The 23,825-nt window shown below is 65.1% G+C and overlaps 1 protein-coding gene across 2 annotated transcripts; it reads right to left on the reverse strand.

Moving 5' to 3' along the window:
• Positions 1-6,068: 6,068 nt before the first annotated feature.
• Positions 6,069-11,451, reverse strand: LOC140645013 (FXYD domain-containing ion transport regulator 5-like). 2 transcript variants are annotated; one of them, XM_072848219.1, is made up of 7 exons: positions 11,362-11,451; positions 11,077-11,131; positions 9,710-9,760; positions 7,629-7,664; positions 6,846-6,920; positions 6,687-6,735; positions 6,069-6,302 (listed from the first exon to the last, which is right to left on the reverse strand). In XM_072848219.1, exons 1-7 carry the CDS (start codon positions 11,365-11,367, stop codon positions 6,278-6,280), a joined length of 297 nt encoding a protein of 98 aa, XP_072704320.1. In that variant the 5' UTR covers positions 11,368-11,451; the 3' UTR covers positions 6,069-6,277. The 2 variants fall into 2 exon arrangements, with proteins under 2 accessions (XP_072704320.1, XP_072704319.1); XM_072848218.1 differs by having other exon boundaries at positions 9,710-9,763.
• Positions 11,452-23,825: the final 12,374 nt, after the last annotated feature.

Consider the following 23,825-nt stretch of genomic DNA (forward strand, 5'->3'; position numbering starts at 1 on the left):
CCAATCGCCCTTTTCTGCCTCAACCCCCCCAAAAAAAAATCTGTGGAAAAAATTGATTAAAATTCGTCATTTTCGTGCCCGGATGCCTGGGTCCCCTGTGGGAGGGGCCCGGGGGGAGGGGCACCCGGGTCCCATGGGTGGGGGTGGGGAGGGGCTGGGCCGCCTGGGTCCCTAGGTGGGGAGGGGCACGGCGGGGGATGGACACCTGGGTCCCATGGGGGGGGTGGGGGGCTGTCTGGGTCCCCTATGGGGGAGGGGCACTGGGGGGGGGAGAGTCACCCGGGTCCCATGGGTGGGGGTGGGGGAGGGGCTGGGCCGCCTGGGGGCGGGGGGGATGGGGAAGTGGGTGCTGCCGGACGCCTGGGTCCTCCCCTCCCCCGGGGTGGGGGCGGGCGCTGAGGCCCCGGGGGTTCAAGGCCTCGGGGTGGGGAGGGGCGTTCCCGGTCCCGGGCCGGGCGGCAGGGGGTTGGGCAGAGGAACCCAGCGGCCGGCAGGTAACGCTGGGGGGGAACTGGGAGCACTGGGAGCACTGGGAGGGGGGTTGGGGGGGGGGGGAGGCAGGAGTCCGGGGGGGCCCCTCGGATCCCCCCCCCCCTCGGGGCCCCAGGTGTGGGGTGACCCCCCGGGAGGGGACCCCCACTTTGGGGTGCCCCCAGAAGGGCACCCAGGCATTGGGGTGACCCCGGGGGGGACCCAGGTGTGGGGGTGACCCCAGGGGGGACCCGGATGTCGGGGTGACCCCCCCCCCCTCCCCCCCCCCAGGAGGGGACCCAGATGTGGGGGTGACCCCAGGGGGGGACCCGGGTGCGGGGGGGACCCTGGAGGGGCCCCGGATTTGGGGGTGCCCCCGAGGAGGCCCCCACGCTTTGGGGCGCCCCAGGGGGACCCTGCGCGGCCATGGCGGGGGTGCTGCTGCTGACCCGCGTGGAGCCGGGGGCCGGGCCCGGGGCCCCCCCCGAAGGGCGACGGGCGGCTGCGGGGAGAGACCCTGGCGCTGGGGGTGAGGGGGAGGGGAGGGGGGAGGGGAGTAGGGGGAGGGGGTGTGGGGGAGGGGGAGTAAAGGGGAGGGGTGTAGGGGGAGTAAGGGGGAGGGGGAGTAAAGGGGAGGAGGGGAGGGGGAGTAAGGGGGGAGGGGAGTAAAGGGGAGGGGAGTAAGGGGAGGGGTGTGGGGGGAAGTAAGGGGGAGGGGAGTAAAGGGTGAGTAGGGGGTGAGTAAGGGGAGGAGGGGGGATGGGGGTGTAGGGGGAGTAAAGGGGGAGGGGAGTAAAGGGGAGGGGGGAGTAAGGAGGAGTAAGGGGGAGTAAGGGGGAGGGGGAGTAAGGGGGAGTAAAGGGGAGGGGGAGAGTAAAGGGTGAGTAGGGGAGTAAGGGGAGGGGGAGTAAGGGGGAGGGGGTGTGGGGGAGTAAGGGGGAGGGGGAGTAAAGGGGGAGGGGGTGTAGGGGGAGTAAGGGGGAGGGGGAGTAAAGGGGGAGTAGGGGAGGGGGAGTAAGGGGGAGTAAAGGGTGAGTAGGGGGTGAGTAAGGGGGAGGGGGAGTAAGGGGGAGTAAGGGGAGGGGTGTGGGGGGGGAGTAAGGGGAGGGGGAGTAAAGGGGAGGGAGGTGTAGGGGGAGTAAGGGGGAGGGGGAGTAAAGGGGAGGGGGAGGAGGGGCGGGGGGGAGGGGGAGTAGCGCTAAGGGGGGTGAGTAGGGGTGGGGGTGGGGAGCGGGGGTGAGTGGGGGATGGGTCTGAGCCCCGCCCCCCGCAGGTGACGCAGGTGCTGCTGGGGACGCTGCAGGTGGCCCTGGGGGGGACCCTGCTGGTGGCCCTGGGGGACCCCCTGGGGGCCCAGCTCGGGGCCCCCCTGGGCGTCGGCAGCCTGGTGAGGGGGCGCTTGGGGGGCAGGGGGTGGTTATGGGGCAGGGGGCGGTTGTGGGGCGGGGGCACTTATGGGGGCAGTTATGGGGCACAGGGGCTGTTATGGGCAGGGTACTTAGGGGGCAGGGAGGGCAGTTATGGGGAGGGGGCACTTATGGGATAGGGGAAGCGGTTATGGGGCGGGAGGGCAGTTGTGGGGCAGGGCGGTTATGGGGAGGGCGCACTTATGGGGCAGGGGGCACTTATGGGGCAAAGGGGCTGTTGTGGGCAGGGTACTTATGGGGCAGGGAGGGCAGTTATGGGGAGGGGGCAGTTATGGGGTGGGGGAGAGGTTATGGGGTGGGGGCACGTATGGGGGGCACTTATGGGGCTGGGGGGCCTGTTATGGGCAGGGCTACTTAGGGGCAGGGAGGGCAGTTATGGAGGGGCGGGCAGTCATGGGGCAGGGGGCACTTATGGGGCAAGGGAAGCACTTGTGGGGCAGATGGGGCACTTACGGGCTGGGGCGGCCACTTATGGGGCAGATGGGGCACTTATGGGGCAGCCTGTGACCCACATCTCCCCCACCCCCAGTTGATGGTGTCGGGGCGGTGCTGGTGGCGGTGGCGCAGAGACCCTCCATGGGGCGGGTGAGCGGCCGGGGGGCACTTGGGGGGCGGCGGGGAGACGTGTGGGGCACGCCGTGGGGCAGGCGGGGGGGCAACATGAGGGTGGCATGCGGGTGACACAAGGTGACGTGGGGGTGGCCTAGGGCTGGGGGGGGGGCGACAGGGGGTGACAAAGGGTGACATGGGGGGTGACACGGGGTGGCACAGGGGTGACACGGGGTGACATGGGGTGACATGGGGTGACATGGGGGTGACATGGGGTGACACAAGGTGGCATGGGGGTGACAAAGGGTGACACGAGGTGACACGGGGGTGACACGGGGGTGACACGGGGTGGCATAGGGGTGGCATAAGGGTGACATGGGGTGATGTGGGGGTGACACGAGGTGACACGAGGTAAGATGGGGGTGACACGGGGGTGACACGGGGTGACATAGGGGTGGCATAGGGGTGACATGGGGTGATGGGGGGTGACACGGAGTGACATGGGGGTGACACGGGGTGACACACGGTGACATAGGGGTGGCATAGGGGTGACGTGGGGGGTGACATGAGGTGACACGGGGTGACACAGGGTGGCATAAGGGTGACATGGGGTGACGTGGGGTGACACGAGGTGACACGAGGTAACATGGGGGTGACGGGGGGTGACCCGGGGTGATGTGGGGTGACACAGGTGGGTGACACGGGGTGACACAGGGGGTGACCAGGGGTGACCAGGGGTGACCCGGGGTGACACGGGAGGTGACACGGGTGGGTGACATGGGGGGTGACCCGGGTGGGTGACCCGGGGGGGTGACGCAGGTGGGTGATGTGGGGTGACGCGGGTGGGTGACGCGGGGGACGTGACCCGGGGTGACGCGGGTGGGTGACGCAGGGGGGTGACGCTGGGTGACCGGGGTGGGTGACGTGGGAGGGTGACCCAGGTGGGTGACACAGGAGGGTGATGCAGGTGGGTGACACGGGGTGACGCGGGTGGGTGATGCGGGGTGACGCTGGGTGACCCGGGAGGGTGACCTGGGTGGGTGACACAGGGTAACGTGGGTGGGTGACGCTGGGTGACGCGGGTGGGTGACGCGGGTGGGTGACGCAAGTGGGTGACGTGGGTGGGTGACACGGGTGGGTGACGCGGGGTGACGCGGGAGGGTGACGCGGGAGGGTGATGCAGGGTGACGCGGGGTGACGCTGGGTGACGCGGGTGGGTGACCTGGGTGGGTGACGCGGGTGACGCGGGAGGGTGATGCAGGGTGACGCGGGGTGACACTGGGTGACGCGGGTGGGTGACCCGGGTGGGTGACCTGGGTGGGTGACACAGGGTGACGCGGTGGGTGACGCTGGGTGACCCGGGTGGGTGACGCGGGGTGATGCAGGGTGACGTGGGTGGGTGACGCAGGGTGATGCAGGTGGGTGACGTAGGGTGACGCGGGTGGGTGCCGCTGGGTGATGCGGGGTGACCGGGGTGGGTGACGTGGGAGGGTGACGCAGGGTGATGCGGGTGGGTGACCCGGGTGGGTGACGCGGGAGGGTGACGTGGGGTGACGCTGGGTGACCTGGGAGGGTGACGCGGGTGGGTGACGCGGGGTGACCCGGGTGGGTGACACAGGGTGATGCGGGTGGGTGACGCAGGGTGATGCGGGTGGGTGACCCGGGTGGGTGACGTGGGGTGACGCTGGGTGACCTGGGAGGGTGACGCGCGTGGGTGACGCAGGGTGACGTGGGTGGGTGACGCTGGGTGATGTGGGGTGACGCAGGTGGGTGACGTGGGTGGGTGACGCGGGGTGACCCGGGTGGGTGACGCGGGAGGGTGACGCAGGGTAATGCGGGAGGGTGACGCGGGGTGATGCGGGAGGGTGACGCGGGGTGATGCGGGAGGGTGACCCGGGAGGGTGACCCAGGTGGGTGACACAGGGTGACACTGGGTGACCTGGGAGGGTGACGCGGGTGGGTGACACAGGGTGACGTGGGTGGGTGACGCAGGGTGATGCGGGGTGACACAGGTGGGTGACGCGGGTGGGTGATGCGGGTGGGTGACGCTGGGTGATGCGGGTGGGTGACCCGGGTGGGTGACGCGGGGTGACCCGGGTGGGTGACGCGGGAGGGTGACGCAGGGTGATGCGGGTGGGTGACCCGGGAGGGTGACCCGGGTGGGTGACGCGGGAGGGTGACGCGGGTGCCGGGTGGCGCAGGCGCGGGCGGGGCTGGCGCTGGGGGTGCTGGGCGCCGTCTGCTCCCTCCTGGAGCTGGGGCTGCAGGGGCTGCTGCTGCTGCACGGCTGCCCCACCTGCCCCCGGGGGGGCCCCGCCGCCCAGGTAGGGCAGGGCTGGGGGGGCTGGGGGGCGGCTATGGGGCTGGGGAGGGGCTATGGGGCGGCTATGGGGCTGGGGGGTGGCTAGGGGGCCGTGGGGTGGCTATGGGGCAGCTATGAGGCTGTGGGGAGGGGTTATGGGGTGGCTATGGGGCTATGGGGAGGGGCTAGGGGGTGGTTATGGGGCTGGGGGTGGCTATGGGGCAGCTATGAGGCTGTGGGGAGGGGTTATGGGGGGCTATGGGGCTGGGGGGAGCTATGGGGAGAGGCTAAGGGATGGCTCTGGGGCCGTGGGGTGGCTATGGGGCAGCTGTGAGGCTGTGGGGAGGGGCTATGGGGTGGCTCTGGGGCTATGGGGAGGGGCTAGGGGGTGGCTATGGGGCTGGGGAGGAGCTATGGGGGGCTATGGGGCTGGGGAGGGGTTATGGGGCTGTGGGGAGAGGCTAAGGGATGGCTATGGGGCTGCGGGGTGGCTATGGGGCAGCTGTGAGGCTGTGGGGAGGGGCTATGGGGTGGCTATGGGGCTATGGGGAGGGGCTAGAGGGTGGCTATGGGGCTGGGGGACGGCTATGGGGCTGGCTATGGGGCTATGGGGAAGGGCTATGGGGTGGCTATGGGGCTGTGGGGTGGCTATGGGGCAGGCTATGGGGCTATGGGGTGGCCATGGGGCTGTGGAGCGGCTATGGGGCAGCAATGGGGCTGTGGTACCTCCTCCTGCCGGCAGAGGGCGCTGCGGGGGGGGGCGTGGCTACGCGCGGCGGGCGGGGCGTGACAGGCCACGCCCCCCGCCCCTCCCCCTGCCGGCACAGGGGACGGTGCTTGGCACGCAGGCGCTGTTGATGACGTCAGCGGCGGCGGGGGCGGCGCTGACGGTGACGGGGGCGGTGGCGTCAGCCAGGGGCGGGGCGGAGCGATGGTGGCCGGTGAGTGGGGGCGGGGCCCGAGAGACGGAGGGGGGCAGGGGCGGGGCCCGGTTGCCCGGGTCCCCGCTGACCCCGCCCCTTCCCCTCCCCCAGCCCGTGGTGATCTACCAGACGGCGCTGCCCAGCGAGGGGGCGGGGCTTAGCGAGGCCCCGCCCCCCGGCCCCGCCTCCCAATAAAAGGCCGAACGCCTCCTCCCCGGCTGACGCCTCGGAGTCTCCTTGGGTGGGCGGGGCCAGGCAGGGCTCCGCCCCCTCCCCTCCCCATCATCCTATCAGCGGCCTCCCCCCCTTTGGCCACACCCCCAAGCAGGGCCCTCCCCCCGATGCCCAACCCCGCCCCCTTCCTCCCCGAGCCGGCCAATCAGCATGCAGCGCTGCCACCTTCGGCTCCTCCCCCCCCGGTGACATCACAGCCACGCGGGGGAGGGGGAGGGGTCATTTAATGAAAAGGGGGCGGAGCGTCCAGCGCGGGGGAGGGGCGGAGCCAGGGGCGGGCGGGGGGGGCGGGGCCGGGGGGGGGGGGCGGGGGCTTCCTCTCCTCGCCCCGCCCCCTTCCTCTGCAGGGCGGAGGGGGAGGGGCGGCGGCCTCAGAGCTGGGCGATGTCGTAGGCGCTGCGGGGGGAGGGGAAGGGGGTCACGTGGGGGTCACGTGGGGGTGACGGGAGGGGTGGGGTCACGGAGGTCCCCTAGAGCGGTGGGGGAGGGCTCTCCGGGGAGGGGCCCCGGTCGGGGAGGGGCGTGGTGGGGAGGGGCTCTTGGGAGGGATCCGGGGGAATGGGGGCGGGGCTGCAGCGGGGCGGGGCTTCCGGGGGTCCGCAGGGGAGGGGTGACCCCATGGGGGGACGGCGGGGGGGGTCCCCAAGAATGGGGGAGGGGGCACGGGGGCGGGGTCCCCAAAGGGGGAGGGGTCCCCAGGGGGGTGACCCCGCGGGGGGAGGGCTGACCCCGCAGGGGGAGGGGCTGACCCCGCGGGGGTGCCGGGGGAGGGTCGCTCACTTCTTCCTCTGCCGGCCCCGGCAGCGCGGGAACTTCCCCACTTTGCCACCTGGGGGAGAGAAACGGGGGCGGGTGGGGGAGGGGCCCGGGGGAGGGGCCCCGGGGGAGGGGAGGGCCCCGGGGGAGGGGAGGGGCCCCGGGGCGGGGAGGGGCACTCACAGGCGATGACGCCGATGCCGGTGACGAAGAGGGCGGCCGCCACCACCAGCCCCCACTGCCGCAGGGAGGGGTAGTCTGAGGGGCGGGGCCAGAGGGGGCGTGGTCAGAGAGGGGGCGTGGTCAGGGGGACAAAGGGGGCGGGGGAGAGAGGGGCAGAGGGAGAGAGGCTGGGGGTGGGGGCGGGGCTTGCGAGGGGCGGGGTTTGGGAGCGTGGCCTTGTGGAGGGGCGGGGACAGAGGGAGGGGCTGGGGGTGTGGCTTTGAGGGGGCGTGGCTTGGGATGGGCGTGGTTTAGGAGGGGCGTGGCCTCCTGCAGCTGTGGAGGGGTGGGGGAAGGGGCGGTGCTTTCAGGGAGGGGCGTGGCCAGCGAGGGGGTGGGTGGGGCCAAGCAGGGGTGGGGCTAATGGAAGGGGCGGGAGAGCAGCGGCCGGGCGGAGCTTGGGGTGGGATTCGAGGGGCGGGGCTAAGGGGAGGCGGGGAATGAGGGTGGGCAGGGTGTGGGTGGAGCTTGGAGGGTGGGACAGCGGGGCGGGGCCAGGATGGGGTGGGGCCACGACGACGAAGCGACAGCGATACGGGCGGGGCTCGCAAAGGGGTGGAGCTTGTGGAAGGGGCGGGGCTTAGGGGTGGGCGGGGTTTCGTTCAGGGGCGGGGCTTGGGAGGGCGAGGGGAGTGGGAGGGGCTTCTGGGACAGGACTGAAGGGCGGGGCTGGGGAGGGGCGGGGCTTCCGGCCTCGGACGCGAGGGGCGGGGCTTCGCCCGTGGGCGGAGCTGGAGGACTGACCATAGTAGAACTCGTCCTTCTGCTTCCCATCATCCCCTGCGGGGGGGGGAAGGGGCGGGGTTACCCAGCACGGCCTGGGGGCGGGGCTTTAAGAGGCCCCACCCCCAAGCCGGCTGGCTGGGTCCTTGTGTCCCCCCCCGACCCTGCGGGGGGACACGGGGGGAGGGGACACGGGGGGGGAGGGGGCACCAACCCCCCCCCGGGTCCCCCGTCCCCAACCCAGTACAGACCAGTACAGACCAGAGCCGGTATAGCCCCGTACAGAGCAGTGCTCCCAGTACAGACCGGCAGAGGTCGTTACAGACCAGTACAGACCAGTATACACCAGTACAGAGCAGTACAGGGCATTGCAGACCGGTGCTCCCAGTATAGACCAGTAGAGGTCATTACAGACCAGTATACACCAGTATAGACCGGTATAGGTCACTGCAGAACAGTGCCCCCAGTATACACCAGTACAGACCAGTAGAGGTCATTACAGACCAGTATACACCAGTATAGACCGGTATAGGTCATTACAGACCAGTAGAGGTCATTACAGACCAGTATACACCAGTATAGACCGGTATAGGTCATTACAGACCAGTAGAGGTCATTACAGACCAGTATACACCAGTATAGACCGGTATAGGTCACTGCAGACCAGTGCCCCCAGTATACACCAGTAGAGGTCATTACAGACCAGTATACACTAGTATAGACCAGTAGAGGTCATTACAGACCAGTATACACCAGTATAGACCGGTATAGGTCACTGCAGACCAGTGCCCCCAGTATACACCAGTATAGACCAGTAGAGGTCATTACAGACCAGTATACACCAGTATAGACCAGTATAGGTCATTACAGACCAGTAGAGGTCATTACAGACCAGTATACACCAGTATAGACCGGTATAGGTCACTGCAGACCAGTGCCCCCAGTATACACCAGCATAGACCAGTAGAGGTCATTACAGACCAGTATACACCAGTATAGACCGGTATAGGTCACTGCAGACCAGTGCCCCCAGTATACACCAGTATAGACCAGTAGAGGTCATTACAGACCAGTATACACCAGTATAGACCGGTATAGGTCACTGCAGAACAGTGCCCCCAGTATACACCAGTATAGACCAGTAGAGGTCATTACAGACCAGTATACACCAGTATAGACCGGTATAGGTCACTGCAGAACAGTGCCCCCAGTATACACCAGTATAGACCAGTATAGGTCATTACAGACCAGTATACACCAGTATAGACCGGTATAGGTCACTGCAGACCAGTGCCCCCAGTATACACCAGTATAGACCAGTAGAGGTCATTACAGACCAGTATACACCAGTATAGACCGGTATAGGTCACTGCAGAACAGTGCCCCCAGTATACACCAGTATAGACCAGTAGAGGTCATTACAGACCAGTATACCCCAGTATAGACCGGTATAGGTCACTGCAGAACAGTGCCCCCAGTATACACCAGTATAGACCAGTAGAGGTCATTACAGACCAGTATACACCAGTATAGACCGGTATAGGTCACTGCAGAACAGTGCCCCCAGTATACACCAGTATAGACCAGTAGAGGTCATTACAGACCAGTATACACCAGTATAGACTGATATAGGTCATTGCAGACCGGTGCTCCCAGTATACACCAGTATAGACCGGTATAGGTCATTACAGACCAGTATACACCAGTATAGACCAGTATAGGTCATTACAGACTGGTGCTCCCAGTATACACCAGTATAGGTCGTTACAGACCAGTACAGACCAGTGCTCCCAGTATACACCAGTACAGGTCGTTACAGACCAGTACAGACCAGTGCTTCCAGTATACACCAGTATAGACCAGTACAGACCAGTGCTCCCAGTATACACCGGTACAGACCAGTATAGACCAGTACAGACCAGTAGAGACCAATACAGGCCAGTACAGACCAGTGCTCCCAGTACAGACCAGTATAGACCAGTACAGACCAGTGTTCCCAGTACAGACGACTCCTCCCAGTCCGGACCAGTATACACCAGTAGGGACCACTCCAGCCCAACCCTCCCAGTACAGACCAGTACAAACCAGTGCCCCCCCCTCACCTGGGCTGGAGGCGCCTGTGGGCGTCAGCGGGGCCGGGGCCGGGCTGGGGCCTGCTGGGGAGGGGAGGGGGCTATAGGGACGGGGGTATAGGGGACGGGGGCTATAGGGGACAGGGGTATAGGGATGGGGGGCTACAGGGGATGGGGGCTATAGGGGACGGGGGGTATAGGGGATTGGGGGGCTATAGGGGACAGGGGTATAGGGGATGGGGGGTATAGGGGATTGGGGGGTATAGGGGACGGGGGCTATAGGGGATGGGGGGTATAGGGACGGGGGTATAGGGGATTGGGGGGTATAGGGGATTGGGGGGCTATAGGGACGGGGGCTATAGGGGACGGGGGCTACACGGGATGGGGGCTATAGGGGACGGGGGCTATAGGGGAAGGGGGCTATAGGGGACGGGGGGTATAGGGGATTGGGGGGTATAGGGATGGGAGCTATAGGGGATGGGGGCTATAGGGGACAGGGGGGCTATAGGGGATGGGGGGCTATAGGGGACAGGGGTATAGGGGATGGGGGACTATAGGGAGGGGGGACTATAGGGAGGGGGCTATAGGGGATAGGGGAGATATAGGGGACGGGGAGATATAGGGGCGTGGGGGCTATAGGGGATGTGGGGGTATAGGGGATGGGGGGTATAGGGGATTGGGGGTATAGGGGATGGGGGCTATAGGGACGGGGGCTATAGGGGATTGGGGGTATAGGGGATGGGGGACTATAGGGGAGGGGCTATAGGGGATAGGGGGAGATAGGGGATGGGGGGCTATAGGGGACGGGGGTTATAGGGGTTTGGGGGCTATAGGGGACGGGGGCTATAGGAGATGGGGGGTATAGGGGATGGGAGCTATAGGGGATGGGGGGGCTATAGGGGACGGGGGCTATAGGGGACAGGGGGTATAGGGATGGGCACTATAGGGAGGGGGAGATATAGGGATGGGGGCTATAGGGATAGGGGGAGATATAGGGGACGGGGAAGATATAGGGGCGTGGGGGCTATAGGGGATGTGGGGGTATAGGGGACGGGGCTTTAGGGATTGGGGGGTATAGGGGACAGGGGGCTATAGGGAATGGGGCGGGGCCATAGGGGACGGGAGCATGCAGGGCTATAGGGGACCAGGGAGGGTATAGGGGATGCGGGTGTCTGGGGCTACAGGGGACCCAGGCGTGCGGGGCTATAGGGGACGCAGGGGTCGGAGGCTATAAGGGACCCAGGCATGCAGCACTATAGGGGACCCAGGCATGCAGGGCTATAGGGGACGCAGGCGTGGGGGCTATAGGGGATGACAGACGTGTAGGGCTATAGGGGACCCAGGCTTCCGGGATGGGGGCCGCAGGCGTGCGGGGCTATAGGGGCCGCGGGCCATACCTTGACCGAGGTTCGTCAGGAAGTTCAAGGCCAAGAGCCAGAGGGGCAGCAGGAGCTGGGGGGAAGGGGGGGTCAGGGTCTATAGGGGACCCGGGCATCCGGGCCTATAGGGGCCGCGGGCATCCGGCCTATAACGGGACGCGGACTTCCGGGCCCGAGGACGCAGCCGTCCGGGGCCCAGAGCGGCCCGGGTCTATAGGGGCCGGGGTCTATAGGGGCCGGGGTCTATAGGGGTCTATAGGGGTCAGCCCGGTTGGGGTCGGGGGTCCCGGCGCAGCCGCTCACCCGCATGGCGCCGGAGGGGCGGGGCCAGGGGGGGCTCCGCCCCCGGGAACTGCGTGGGGGGCGCCGGCACGCGCGGCTGCGGCCCCTATGGAACTGCAGGCCTGGGCCCCTATAGAGCTGCAGGCCTGGGCCCCTATGGAAATGCAGGTCTGGGTCCCCTATAGCCCCGGACACCTTGGCCCCCCCATCCCAGACACGTGGGTCCCCTATAGCCCTGAACGCCTGGGTCCCCTATAGGCCCGGACACCTGCATCTCCTATAGCCCCACATGCCTGGGTCCCCTATAGCCCCGACTGCCTGGGTCCCCTATAGCCCCACACACCTGCGTCCCCTATAGGCCCAGGCCCCTGGGTCCCCTATAGCCCCAGATGCCCTATAGCCCCCACCCGACCTGGTCCCCCATAAATCCCCCATAGATCCCCCTATAGATCCCCCATAGATCTCCTATAGATCTCCTATAGATCCCCTATAGACCCTCCATAGATCCCCTATAGAACCCCATAGATCCCCCTATAGATCCCCCATAGATCCCCTATAGATCCCCTACAGACCCCTATAGATCCCCCATAGATCCCCTATAAACCCCCATAGATCCCCTATAGACCCCCATAGACCCTCCATAGACCCCCATAGATCCCCCATAGATCACCTATAGACCCCCATAGACCTCCCCATAGATCCCCCATAGATCCCCTATAGACCCCCATAGATCCCCCATAGACCCTCCATAGACCCCCATAGATCCCCCATAGATCACCTATAGACCCCCATAGACCCCCATAGATCTCCTATAGATCCCCCATAGATCCCCTATAGACCCCTATAGACCCCCATAGATCCCCTATAGACCCCCATAGACCCCCTAGATCCCCTATAGACCCCCTATAGACCCCCATAGATCCCCCATAGATCCCCTATAGACCCCCATAGATCCCCTATAGACCCCCTATAGACCCCCATAGATCCCCCATAGACCCCCATAGATCCCCTATAGACCCCCATAGATCCCCCATAGACCCCCATAGATCCCCTATAGACCCCCATAGATCTCCTATAGATCCCCCATAGACCCCCTAGACCCCCATAGATCCCCTATAGACCCCCATAGACCCCCATAGATCCCCTATAGACCCCTATAGACCCCCATAGATCTCCTATAGATCCCCCATAGACCCCCATAGATCCCCTATAGACCCCCTATAGACCCCCATAGATCCCCTATAGACCCCCCATAGACCCCCTAGACCCCCTATAGACCCCCATAGATCCCCCATAGACCCCCCATAGATCCCCTATAGACCCCTATAGACCCCCATAGATCCCCCATAGACCCCCTATAGACCCCCATAGATCTCCTATAGATCCCCCATAGACCCCTATAGACCCCCATAGATCCCCTATAGACCCCCATAGATCTCCTATAGATCCCCCATAGACCCCCATAGATCCCCTATAGACCCCTATAGACCCCCATAGATCCCCTATAGACCCCCATAGACCCCCTAGATCCCCTATAGACCCCCTATAGACCCCCATAGATCCCCCATAGACCCCCATAGATCCCCTATAGACCCCTATAGACCCCCATAGATCCCCCATAGACCCCCATAGATCCCCTATAGACCCCCATAGATCCCCCATAGACACCCTATAGACCCCCATAGATCCCCCATAGACCCCCATAGACCCCATAGACCCCCATAGATCTCCTATAGATCCCCCATAGATCCCCCATAGACCCCCATAGATCCCCTATAGACCCCCATAGACCCCCATAGATCCCCCATAGATCCCCTATAGACCCCCATAGATCCCCTATAGATCCCCCATAGATCCCCTATAGATCCCCCATACGTTCCCCCTAGCCCCGCCCCCCGCACTTCCTGGCTCCCCCAGCAGCGCCCCCCAGCGGCGGGTACGAAACATCTCCTTTATTTCCATGTGCGGGGGAGGCAGCTTGGGGGTGGGGGCTCCCCAAAATCCGGGGGTCCCCAAAACCTCCCTCCCCCAGGGACCCTCCCCCCATTTCAGGCCCTCCCATTCCCCCCCCCAATTTTTAGGGTCCCCAGGTCTGGGGGTCCCTTAATTTGGGGGGTGCGATTTTGGGGGGGGTCCCCCGATTTTGGAGGGGTCCCCCCTCCCTGTTTGGGGTGCCCCCAATTTTGGGGGGGTCCCCCCTTGTTGGGGGGGGGTTCATGGGGGCTCCCCACCTTTGGGGGGCTCGTGGGGGTCCCCCATTTTGGGGACCCCCGTGGTGGTGGTGGGGTCCTGTGGGTTTTGGGGGGGTCCCCAAGTGTGGAAGGTGCCTTTTGGGGGGTCCCCCAATTTTGGGGGTCCCTATTGGGTTGGGGGCTCGAGGGGTTCCCCACTTTGGGGGGGTCCCCACTTTGGGGGTGTCCCCAATTTTAGGGGGCCCTCCTGGGGGTGTCCCTTGGTTTTTGGGGGGTCCCCAAGTGTGGAAGGTGCTTTTTTTGGGGGGGGGTCCCCCCAGTTTTGGGTAGGGCCCCCCCCAATTTCGGGGTCCCCAGTTTGGGGGGTTCCCCAATTTTGGGGGTGCTGGGGGCCCCCTTTGTTCTTCAGAGGTGGTTGCTTAAAGAGGGGGGTCCCCTATTTTAGGGGGTCCTTGGCTCCGTGGGGGGACCCCGAATTCCGCCCCCCTTTTCACCGCGGGGGGCTGCATGCACCGGGGGCCCCAGGCGGCCGGGAGGGGCGTGGCTCTCGGCGAGGGGGCGGGGCTACGCGGTGGCCGCAGGGGCTGATGGGAAAAAGAGAGAGACATTGGGGACCCCCCCCACACCCATGGGACACCCCCCACTCCCAGCACCCCCTATTGGGGACCCCCACCCATGGGATCCCCTTGGGACCCCACCCATGGGACCCCTCATATTGGGGACCCCCCACCCATGGGATCCCCCCCCAGACCCCACCCATGGGGCACCCCAATATTGGGGACCCCCTCTCCCAGCACCCCAATATTGGGGACCCCCACCCATGGCACCCCTTGGGACCCCCACCCATGGGACCCCCATATTGGGGACCCCCACCATGGGACACCCTCCCCTACCCCCCTATATTGGGGACCCCCAGCACCCCAATATTGGGGACCCCCACCCATGGGACCCCCCGACCCCACCCATGCCCCCCGATATTGGGGACCCCCTCCCAGCACCCCAATATTGGGGACCCCCACCCATGGGACCCCTTGGGACCCCCACCCATGGGATCCCCCCCGATATTGGGGACCCCCCTCCCAGCACCCCAATTTTGGGGCCCCCCACCCATGGGACCCCCCGCACTCACCGGGGCTCTTGGCCGGCTGCCGCAGGTCCGGGGGCTGCGGGGGCGGGGGTCAGGGGGCCCCCAATTTCGGGGGGGGTCCCCAATATTTGGGGGTGTTGGGGGAGGGCCTGGGTTGGGGGTCACCCAATGGGGGGGGGTCCCATGGGTGGGGGGCCCCAATATTGGGGGCTGGGAGTGTAGGGGGTCCCCAATATGGGGGTCCTGTGGGGGGTCCCCAATATGGGGGTGCTGGGAGTGGGGGGGTGTCCCCAAAATGGGGGCCATGGGTGGGTGTTTGGGGGTTCCCATGGGTGGGGGTCCCCAAAATGGGGGGCATGGGTGGGGTCTGGGGTTCCCATGGGTGGGGGTCCCCAATATGGGGGGTCCCATGGGTGGGGGTCCCCAATATGGGGGTGCTGGGAGTGGGGGTCCCCAATATGGGGTCCCATGGGTGGGGGTCGCAAGGGGGTGCCATGGGGGAGGGGTCCCCAATATCGGGGTGCTGGGAGTGGGGGGGCAAAATGGAGGGGGCATGGGTGGGTGTTGGGGGTTCCCATGGGTGGGGGTCCCCAGTATGGGGGTCGGGGGGTCCCCCATTTTGGGGGTCTCACCTGGGCTCCGCCTTTGCACTTGGAACTTCTTACCTGGGGGGGGAACGGGTGGGGGGTGACCCCAAACTGGGGGACTCCCAGACCCGGGGTCTGGGGGGTCGTGGGGGATTTGGGGGTCCCAGGGGGCTTTTGGGGTGCTAAAGGGGATTCGGGGTGCCGGGGGATTTTGGGGGTCCCAGGGGGATCCCTGGGTGGATTCGGGGTCCCAAGGGGGGATTTTGGGGTGCAGAGGGGGAATTTGGGGTCCCAGGGGGATTTTGGGGTCCCAGAGGGAATTTGGGGGTCCCAAGGGGGATTTTGGGGTGCCAAGGGGGAAAGTGAGGGCCCCTGGGTGGATTTGGGGGGCCCAGTGTGACTTTGGGGTGCAGAGGGGGATTTGGGGGTCCCAGCTGGGATTTTGGGGTCCCAGGGAGGATTTGGGGGTCCCAGGGGAGGATTTTGGGGTGCAGAGGGGGAATGTGGGGGTCCCAGGGAGGATTTGGGGGGCCCAGGGTGATTTTGGGGTGCCAAGGGGGGTTTGGGGTCCCTGGGTGGATTTGGGGGCCCAGGAGGAATTTGGGGCTCCCGGGGGGGATTTTGGGGTGCTGCGGCAATTTGGGGGGCCTTGGGTGGGGATTTGGGGCCCAGGGGGATTTGGGGGTCCTGGCTGGGATTTTGGGGGGGTCCAAGGGTGGGGATTTGGGGGGCTGGAGCGGACTTTGGGGGTGCCCGAGGGATTTTTCGGGGTGCTGGGAGGGTTTTGGGGTGCCGGGGGGTTGGGGTGCCGGGGGGTTTTGGGGTGCCGGGGGGTTGGGGGACTCACTGAGGGCGATGAGGACCCCGAGGACGAACATGGCGATGGCCAGGACCAGCCCCGCCAGCCGCAGCGTCTCGTAGTCTGGGGACGGAGACCCCCAAATAGCCCCCTGCACCCCAAAACCCCTCCCCGGCACCCCAACACCCCCTGAACCCCCAAACACCCCTGCACCCCCAAACAGCCCCCTGCACCCCAAAACCCCTCCCCGGCACCCCAACACCCCCGAACCCCCAAACACCCCTGCACCCCAAAACCCCTCCCCGGCACCCCAACACCCCCTGAACCCCAAACACCCCCTGCACCCGCAAATAGCCCTGCTGCACCCCAAAATCACTCCCGGCACCCCAACACCCCCGAACCCCCAAACACCCCTGCACCCCCAAATAGCCCCCTGCACCCCAAAACCCCTCCCCGGCACCCCAACACCCCCGAACCCCCAAATCCCCCCCGTACCCCCAAACCACCTTCTGCCCCCCCCAGCCCCCCAAATCCTCCCCCACCCCCTCGGCACCCCCAAATCCCCCCCGCACCCCAAAATCCCTCTCAGCCCCCCAAATCCGCCCCCGCACCCCCAAATCCCCCGCACCCCAACATCCCCTCAGCCCCCCAAATCCCCCCCTGCACCTCAAATCCCCCAGCCCCCCAAACCTCACCGTAGTTGAAGGGGTCCTTGGCCCGGGCGGCTTCTGGGGGGGGGGGGAGGGAGAGAGGAGGTTTTGGGGTGTCAGGGGGTGGGGGCCCCTAGATTTTGGGGGGAGGGGGACCCCCAAAATCCAGCCTTGAGGCAGCCGCTCACTCTGGAGGGGCCTCGTTCACTCTGGAGCGGAGCGATGGCAATGCCGCGCTTGGCGGCTGGGCCCCGCCCCGCGGCCCCGCCCTGCTCGGGGGGGGGGGGGGAGCTGTGTGTGTGTGTGTTCACTCTGGAGCGGAACGATGGCGATTGGGGGGCTGCTGCTCCCCCCACCCCCCCACCCGCTGTGGGGTTGAGCCCCTGTTCACTCTGCAGCGGAGCGATGGCAACTGCCCGAACTACCCTGGGTAATCCCCCCCCGGGGGGGGGGGGTGTTCACTCTGGAGCAGAACGATGGCACCGCCCCGGGGAGCTGACGCCCGGTGGAGCCCCCCGCCCGTTCACTCTGGAGCGGAGCGATGGCTCGGGGGGGTGCGGCCCGCGGCGCGCAGGCGCTGCAGGTGCAGGCGCGGGGCTGCGGCGACGGGCACGCACGCGCGGCAGCGCCACCCGCACCCCCCCCCCGCACCCCTGCACCCCCCCGCACCCCGTGCACCCATCCTGCACCCCTCCACCCCCGCACCCCTGCACCCCTGCGCCCAGCACCCAACCTGCACCCCCCACCCTGCACCCACCCTGCACCCAGCATCTCTGCACCCCCTGCACCCCTCTGCACCCCCCGCACCCCCTGCACCCCCCAGCACCCCACTGCACCCCCAGCACCCCACTGCACCCATCCTGCACCCCCTGCACCCCCCGCACCCCACTGCACCCATCCTGCACCCCTCCCCTGCATCGCCCGCACCCATCCTGCACCCCCCATCCTGCAGCACCCTGCACCCTCGCACCCCCTGCACCCCCCACCCTGCACCCCCGCAACCATCCTGCACCCAGCACCCCTGCAACCTGCACCCCCAGCACCCACCTGCACCCATCCTGCACCCCCCGCACCCCCTGCACCCCCCGCACCCATCCTGCACCCACCTGTGTCTCCCTGCACCCATCCTGCACCCACCTGTACCCTGCACCCCTGCACCCCCTGCACCCCCGCACCCAGCACCCCTGCAACCTGCACCCCCTGCACCCCCCGCACCCCCGCACCCATCCTGCACCCCCAGCACCCCCCCTGCACCCCCAGCACCCATCCTGCACCCAGCACCCTGCAACCTGCACCCCCAGCCCCCATCCCGCACCCCCGCACCCCCCAGCACCCATCCTGCCCCCCCGCACCTCCCATCGCTGCCTCCGTGGGGGTGGCCATGGCCGGGTCCCTTCGGCTCCGCTCGGCTCCGCTCGGCTCCGTTCGGCTCCGTTCGGGTCCGCTCGGGTCCGTTCGGTACCGGCAGCGATGCGGCAGCGGAGGGGGGGGGGAGATATGAGCGCGGGGGGGCGGGGCGGAGACAGAGAGGCCCCGCCCACTGGACCCAGGAGTTGGGGGGGCACCCTAGAAGGGTCCCAGGGGTTGGGGGGGGCACCCCAGGGGGACCCAGGTATCTGGGTGGGGGCACCTCCATAGGAGGGACCCAGAAGTTTGGGGGGCACTTCAGGGGGACCCAGGAGTTTGGGGGGCACCCCAGGAGTTGGAGGGGGGCACCTCCAGGGGGACCCAGAAGTTTTGGGGGGCACCCTGAGAGGGACCCAGACACTGGGGGGGCACCCCAGAGGGGTCCCAGGCATCGGGGGGCACCCCAAGAGGTGACCCAGTAGTTTGGGGGCACCCCAGGGGGTCCCAGGCATCGGGGGGGCAGCCCCATAGGAGGGACCCAGGAGTTGGGGGGCACCCTAGAAGCGACCCAGCAATTTGGGGAGCCCACCCCAGGGGGACCCCCTGGCACCCAACAACACCCCTGAGCACCCCAACAGGCGCCGGCGCAACACCCACCCCCCGCCACCCCATAACCCCCCACCCCCCAGACCCCCTCAATCCCCCCAACGCCCCCTTCAACCCCCCGGCCCCTTCCCACCCCCTCCAGACACCCCGTAACGCCCCAACACCCAACAGGCGGCGAGGCAACACCCGCCTCCGTGACACCCGCAACCCCCGCCACCGCAAGGGCCCTGCCAGAGCGACGCCGGACCCCCACAACACCCGACAGCCGGCGTCGCGACACCCCGCCACGGCGATACACCCGCCGCCGCAACACCCGCCCCTCTAACGCCTCCCAACGCCAGCGTCGCAACACCCGGCATGGCAACAGCCGGCGTGGCAGCACCCATCACCGTGAGCCCCGCCGACACCCCTGGCAGGACGCCCCACCGCCGCAACAACCGGCATTGCAACACCCGCACTGCTGCCGTGCACCCGAGACCGCAACACGGCAACAGCCGGCAACGCAACACCCACCCCCACTGTAGCACCTCCAAACACCGGCACCGCAACACCCGGCACGGCAACACCCGGCAGTGCAGCACCCGCCACCGCAACAGCCACCCCCAGCCCTGGCAGAGCAACACCGTACCCCCAACAACACCCCGACAGCCAGCGTCGCGATATGCCCGCTGCCGCAACACCCGCCACCGCAACACCCACCCTTCTAATGCCTCCCAATGCCAGCGCTGCAACACCCAGCATGGCAACAGCCGGCGTGGCAGCACCCATCACCATGAGCCCTGCTGACACCCCTGGCAGGACGCCCCACCGCCGCAACAACCGGCATCGCAACAACCACACCGCTGCCATGCACCCGAGACCGCAACACGGCAACAGCCGGCAACGCAACACCCACCCCCGCTGTAGCACCTCCAAACACCGGCACCGCAACACCCAGCACGGCAACACCTGGCAGTGCAGCACCCATCACCATGACACCGGCCACAGCAACACCCAAAAAGGCATCACCCACCCTTGTAACACCCTCCCAGAGCCCCCGGCAGAACACCACCGCACCCACAATAACAACAACCAGCACCGCAACACCCCCGCGACTGCAACACAGCCAACGCCGCAACGGCACGGCACCCAGTGATGTAACACCCGGCGTCTCAAGGCCCACCACCACCACAGACACAGCAGCACCCATCACAGCAACACCCAACAAGGCAACACCCGAAGAATGCAACACCCACCAGCTCGACACCCATCATCTCAACGCCCACCACCAGCATGGACACAGCAGCACCCAACAAGGCAACACCCCAAGAACGCAACACCCATCATATCAACGCCTACCACCGGCATGGACACAGCAACACCCATCACAGCAACACCCCAAGAAGGCAACACCCACCAGCTCAACACCCACCACCACCATGGACACAGCAGCACCCATCAAGGCAACACCCGGCACAGCAACACCCACCATCTCAACACCCACCATCTCAATGCCCACCGCCACCATGGACACAGCAACACCCATCACAGCAACACCGTGAGAAGGCAACACCCATCATCTCAACACCCACCACCATGGACACAGCAACACCCAGGTCAGCAACACCCACCAAGGCAACATCCAACAAAGCAACACCCCAAGAAGGCAACACCCATCATCTCAACGTCCACCACCACCATGGACACAGCAGCACCCATCACAGCAACACCCGGCACAGCAACACCCACCAAGGCAACACCCATCATCTCAACACCCACCAACTCAACACCCACCACCATGGACACAGCAGCACCCATCACAGTAACACCCGGCAAGGCAACACCCATCAAGGCAACACCCATCATCCCCACTCCCACCATCTCAACGTCCACCACCACCATGGACACAGCAGCACCCAGCTCAGCAACACCCGGCACAGCAACACCCAACAAGGCAACACCCATCATCTCAACACCCACTACCATGGACACACCAACGCCCATCACAGCAACACCCAGATCAGCAACACCCAGATCAGCAACACCCGGCACAGCAACACCCAAAAATGCAACACCCACCAACTCAACACCCATCAGCTCAACACCCACCACCACCATGGACACAGCAGCACCCATCACAACAACACCCGGCAAGGCAACACCCATCATCTCAACACCCACCACCATGGACACAGCAACACCCAGCTCAGCAACACCCACCAAGGCAACACCCCAAGAAGGCAACACCCATCATCTCAACACCCACCACCACCATGGACACAGCAACACCCAGCTCAGCAACACCCACCAAGGCAACACCCCAAGAAGGCAACACCCATCATGTCAACACCCAATACCATGGATGCAGAAACACCCAGTTCAGCAACACCCACCAAGGCAACACCCCAAGAAGGCAACACCCATCAGCTCAACAACCACCACCACCATGGACACAGCAGCACCCAGCTCAGCAACACCCAGCACAGCAACACCCACCAAGGCAACACCCACCATCTCAACACCCACCAACTCAACACCCACCACCATGGACACAGCAGCACCCATCACAGTAACACCCGGCAAGGTAACACCCATCAAGGCAACACCCATCATCTCAACACCCACCAACTCAATGTCCACCACCACCATGGACACAGCAACACCCAACAAAGCAACACCCCAAGAAGGCAACACCCATCATCTCAACACCCACCACCGGCATGGAGACAGCAACACCCAGCTAAGCAACACCCATCACAGCAACACCCAACAAGGCAACACCCACCAAGGCAACACCCATCATCTCAACTCCCACCATCTCAACGCCCACCACCACCATGGACACAGCAACACCCAGATCAGCAACACCCGGCACAGCAACACCCAAAAATGCAACACCCACCAACTCAACACCCATCAGCTCAACACCCACCACCACCATGGACACAGCAGCACCCATCACAACAACACCCGGCAAGGCAACACCCATCATCTCAACACCCACCACCATGGACACAGCAACACCCAGCTCAGCAACACCCACCAAGGCAACACCCCAAGAAGGCAACACCCATCATCTCAACACCCACCACCACCATGGACACAGCAACACCCAGATCAGCAACACCCGGCACAGCAACACCCAAAAATGCAACACCCACCAAGGCAACACCCATCATCTCAACTCCCACCATCTCAACACCCACCACCACCATGGACACAGCAACACCCAGATCAGCAACACCCGGCACAGCAACACCCAAAAATGCAACACCCACCAACTCAACACCCACCAACTCAACACCCACCACCACCATGGACACAGCAGCACCCACCACCACCATGGACACAGCAACCACCATGGACACAGCAACACCCAGATCAGCAACACCCGACAAGGCAACACCCACCATCTCAACACCCACCAACTCAACACCCACCAACTCAACACCCACCACCACCATGGACACAGCAGCACCCATCACAGCAACACCCACCAAGGCAACACCCATCATACACCCACCAACTCAACACCCACCACCATGGACGCAGCAACACCCAGCTCAGCAACACCCACCAAGGCAACACCCCAAGAAGGCAACACCCATCATGTCAACACCCACCACCACCATGGACACAGCAGCACCCAGATCAGCAACACCCGGCACAGCAACACCCAAAAATGCAACACCCACCAACTCAACACCCACGACCACCATGGACACAGCAGCACCCATCACAGCAACACCCAGCAAGGCAACACCCATCAGCTCAACACCCACCACCACCATGGACACAGCAGCACCCATCACAGCAACACCCATCACAGCAGCACCCAACAGCCCCACTCTCAGCTGGTTGAGGTGTGACAACACCTCTGAGGTCACCTCGTCCCACCCCCCGCTCCGGCAGCGTTGCCCCACGCCCCTTCTCCTTGCCCACTTCCACGTGGCTGTTGGACACCTCCAAGGGTGGAGACTCCGCCCCCTCTCTGGGTGACCAATCGCGGCTTTCCCGGCCTCTCCTGACAGGAGAGTTGTCCCAGTCCATGGATCTCCTCGGTGGCCCATGGTGGGACGATAACCCCAGCGCCCGGGCTGAAGTGACCATGAGGTGGAGGGTGACCATGAGGTGGAGGACCATGGATGGTGGACAACCATGAGGTGGTGGATGTCCATGAGATGGTGCATGACCATGGCATGGTGGACAACCATGAGGTGGTGGATGACCTTGGGATGGAGACTGACCTTGAGGTGGAGGATGACCATGAGGTGGATGACCATGGATGGTGGACAACCATGAGGTGGTCGATGTCCATGAGATGGTGCATGACCGTGACATGGTGAATAACCATGAGGTGGTGGACAACCATGAGGTGGAGGATGACCTTGGGATGGACGATGACCATGAGGTGGAGAATGACCAAGGCAGAGAATGACCACGAGGTGGAGGACCATGAGGTGGTGGACAACTATGAGGTGGTGTATGTCCATGAGATGGTGCATGACCGTGACGTGGTGGACAACCATGAGGTGGTGGATGACCTTGGGACGGAGGATGACCATGAGGTGGTGGATGACCATGAGGTGGAGAATGACCAAGGCAGAGAATGACCATGAGGTGGAGGACCATGAGATGGTGGATAACTATGAGGTGGATGACCATGCATGGTGGACAACCATGAGGTGGTGGACAACCATGAGGTGGTGGATGACCTTGGGATGGAGGATGAGCTTGAGGCGGAGGATGACCATGAGGTGGAGACTGATCATGAGGTGGAGGGTGACCATGAGGTGGAGAACCATGAGATGGTGGACAACTATGAGGTGGATGACCATGGATGGTGGACAACCATGAGGTGGTGGATGTCCATGAGATGGTGCATGACCGTGACATGGTGGACAACCATGAGGTGGTGGATGACCTTGGGATGGAGGATGACCATGACGTGGTGGATGACCATGAGGTGGAGAATGACCAAGGCAGAGAATGACCATGAGGTGGAGGACCATGAGATGGTGGATAACTATGAGGTGGATGACCATGGATGGTGGACAACCATGAGGTCCATGAACATGACATGATGGAGAACCATGAGGTGGTGGATGACGTTGGGATGGAGACTGACCTTGAGGTGGAGGATGACCATGAGGTGGAGGGCCATGGACGGTGGACAACCATGAGGTGGTGGATGTCCATGAGATGGTGCATGACCGTGACATGGTGGACAACCATGAG

Source organism: Ciconia boyciana, chromosome 30, assembly GCF_034638445.1.
Source record: "Ciconia boyciana chromosome 30, ASM3463844v1, whole genome shotgun sequence".
Taxonomy (NCBI): Eukaryota; Metazoa; Chordata; class Aves; order Ciconiiformes; family Ciconiidae; genus Ciconia; species Ciconia boyciana.

Excerpts from the sequence above, each read along its gene's own strand:
- LOC140645013 (XM_072848218.1), bottom strand. Across the intron at positions 9,764-11,076 it reads CCTGACGAACCTCGGTCAAG|CAGGCCCCAGCCCGGCCCCG; the intron begins GTATGGCCCGCG and ends TCCCCTCCCCAG. Across the intron at positions 7,665-9,709 it reads CACAGGCGCCTCCAGCCCAG|GGGATGATGGGAAGCAGAAG; the intron begins GTGAGGGGGGGG and ends CCCCCCCCGCAG.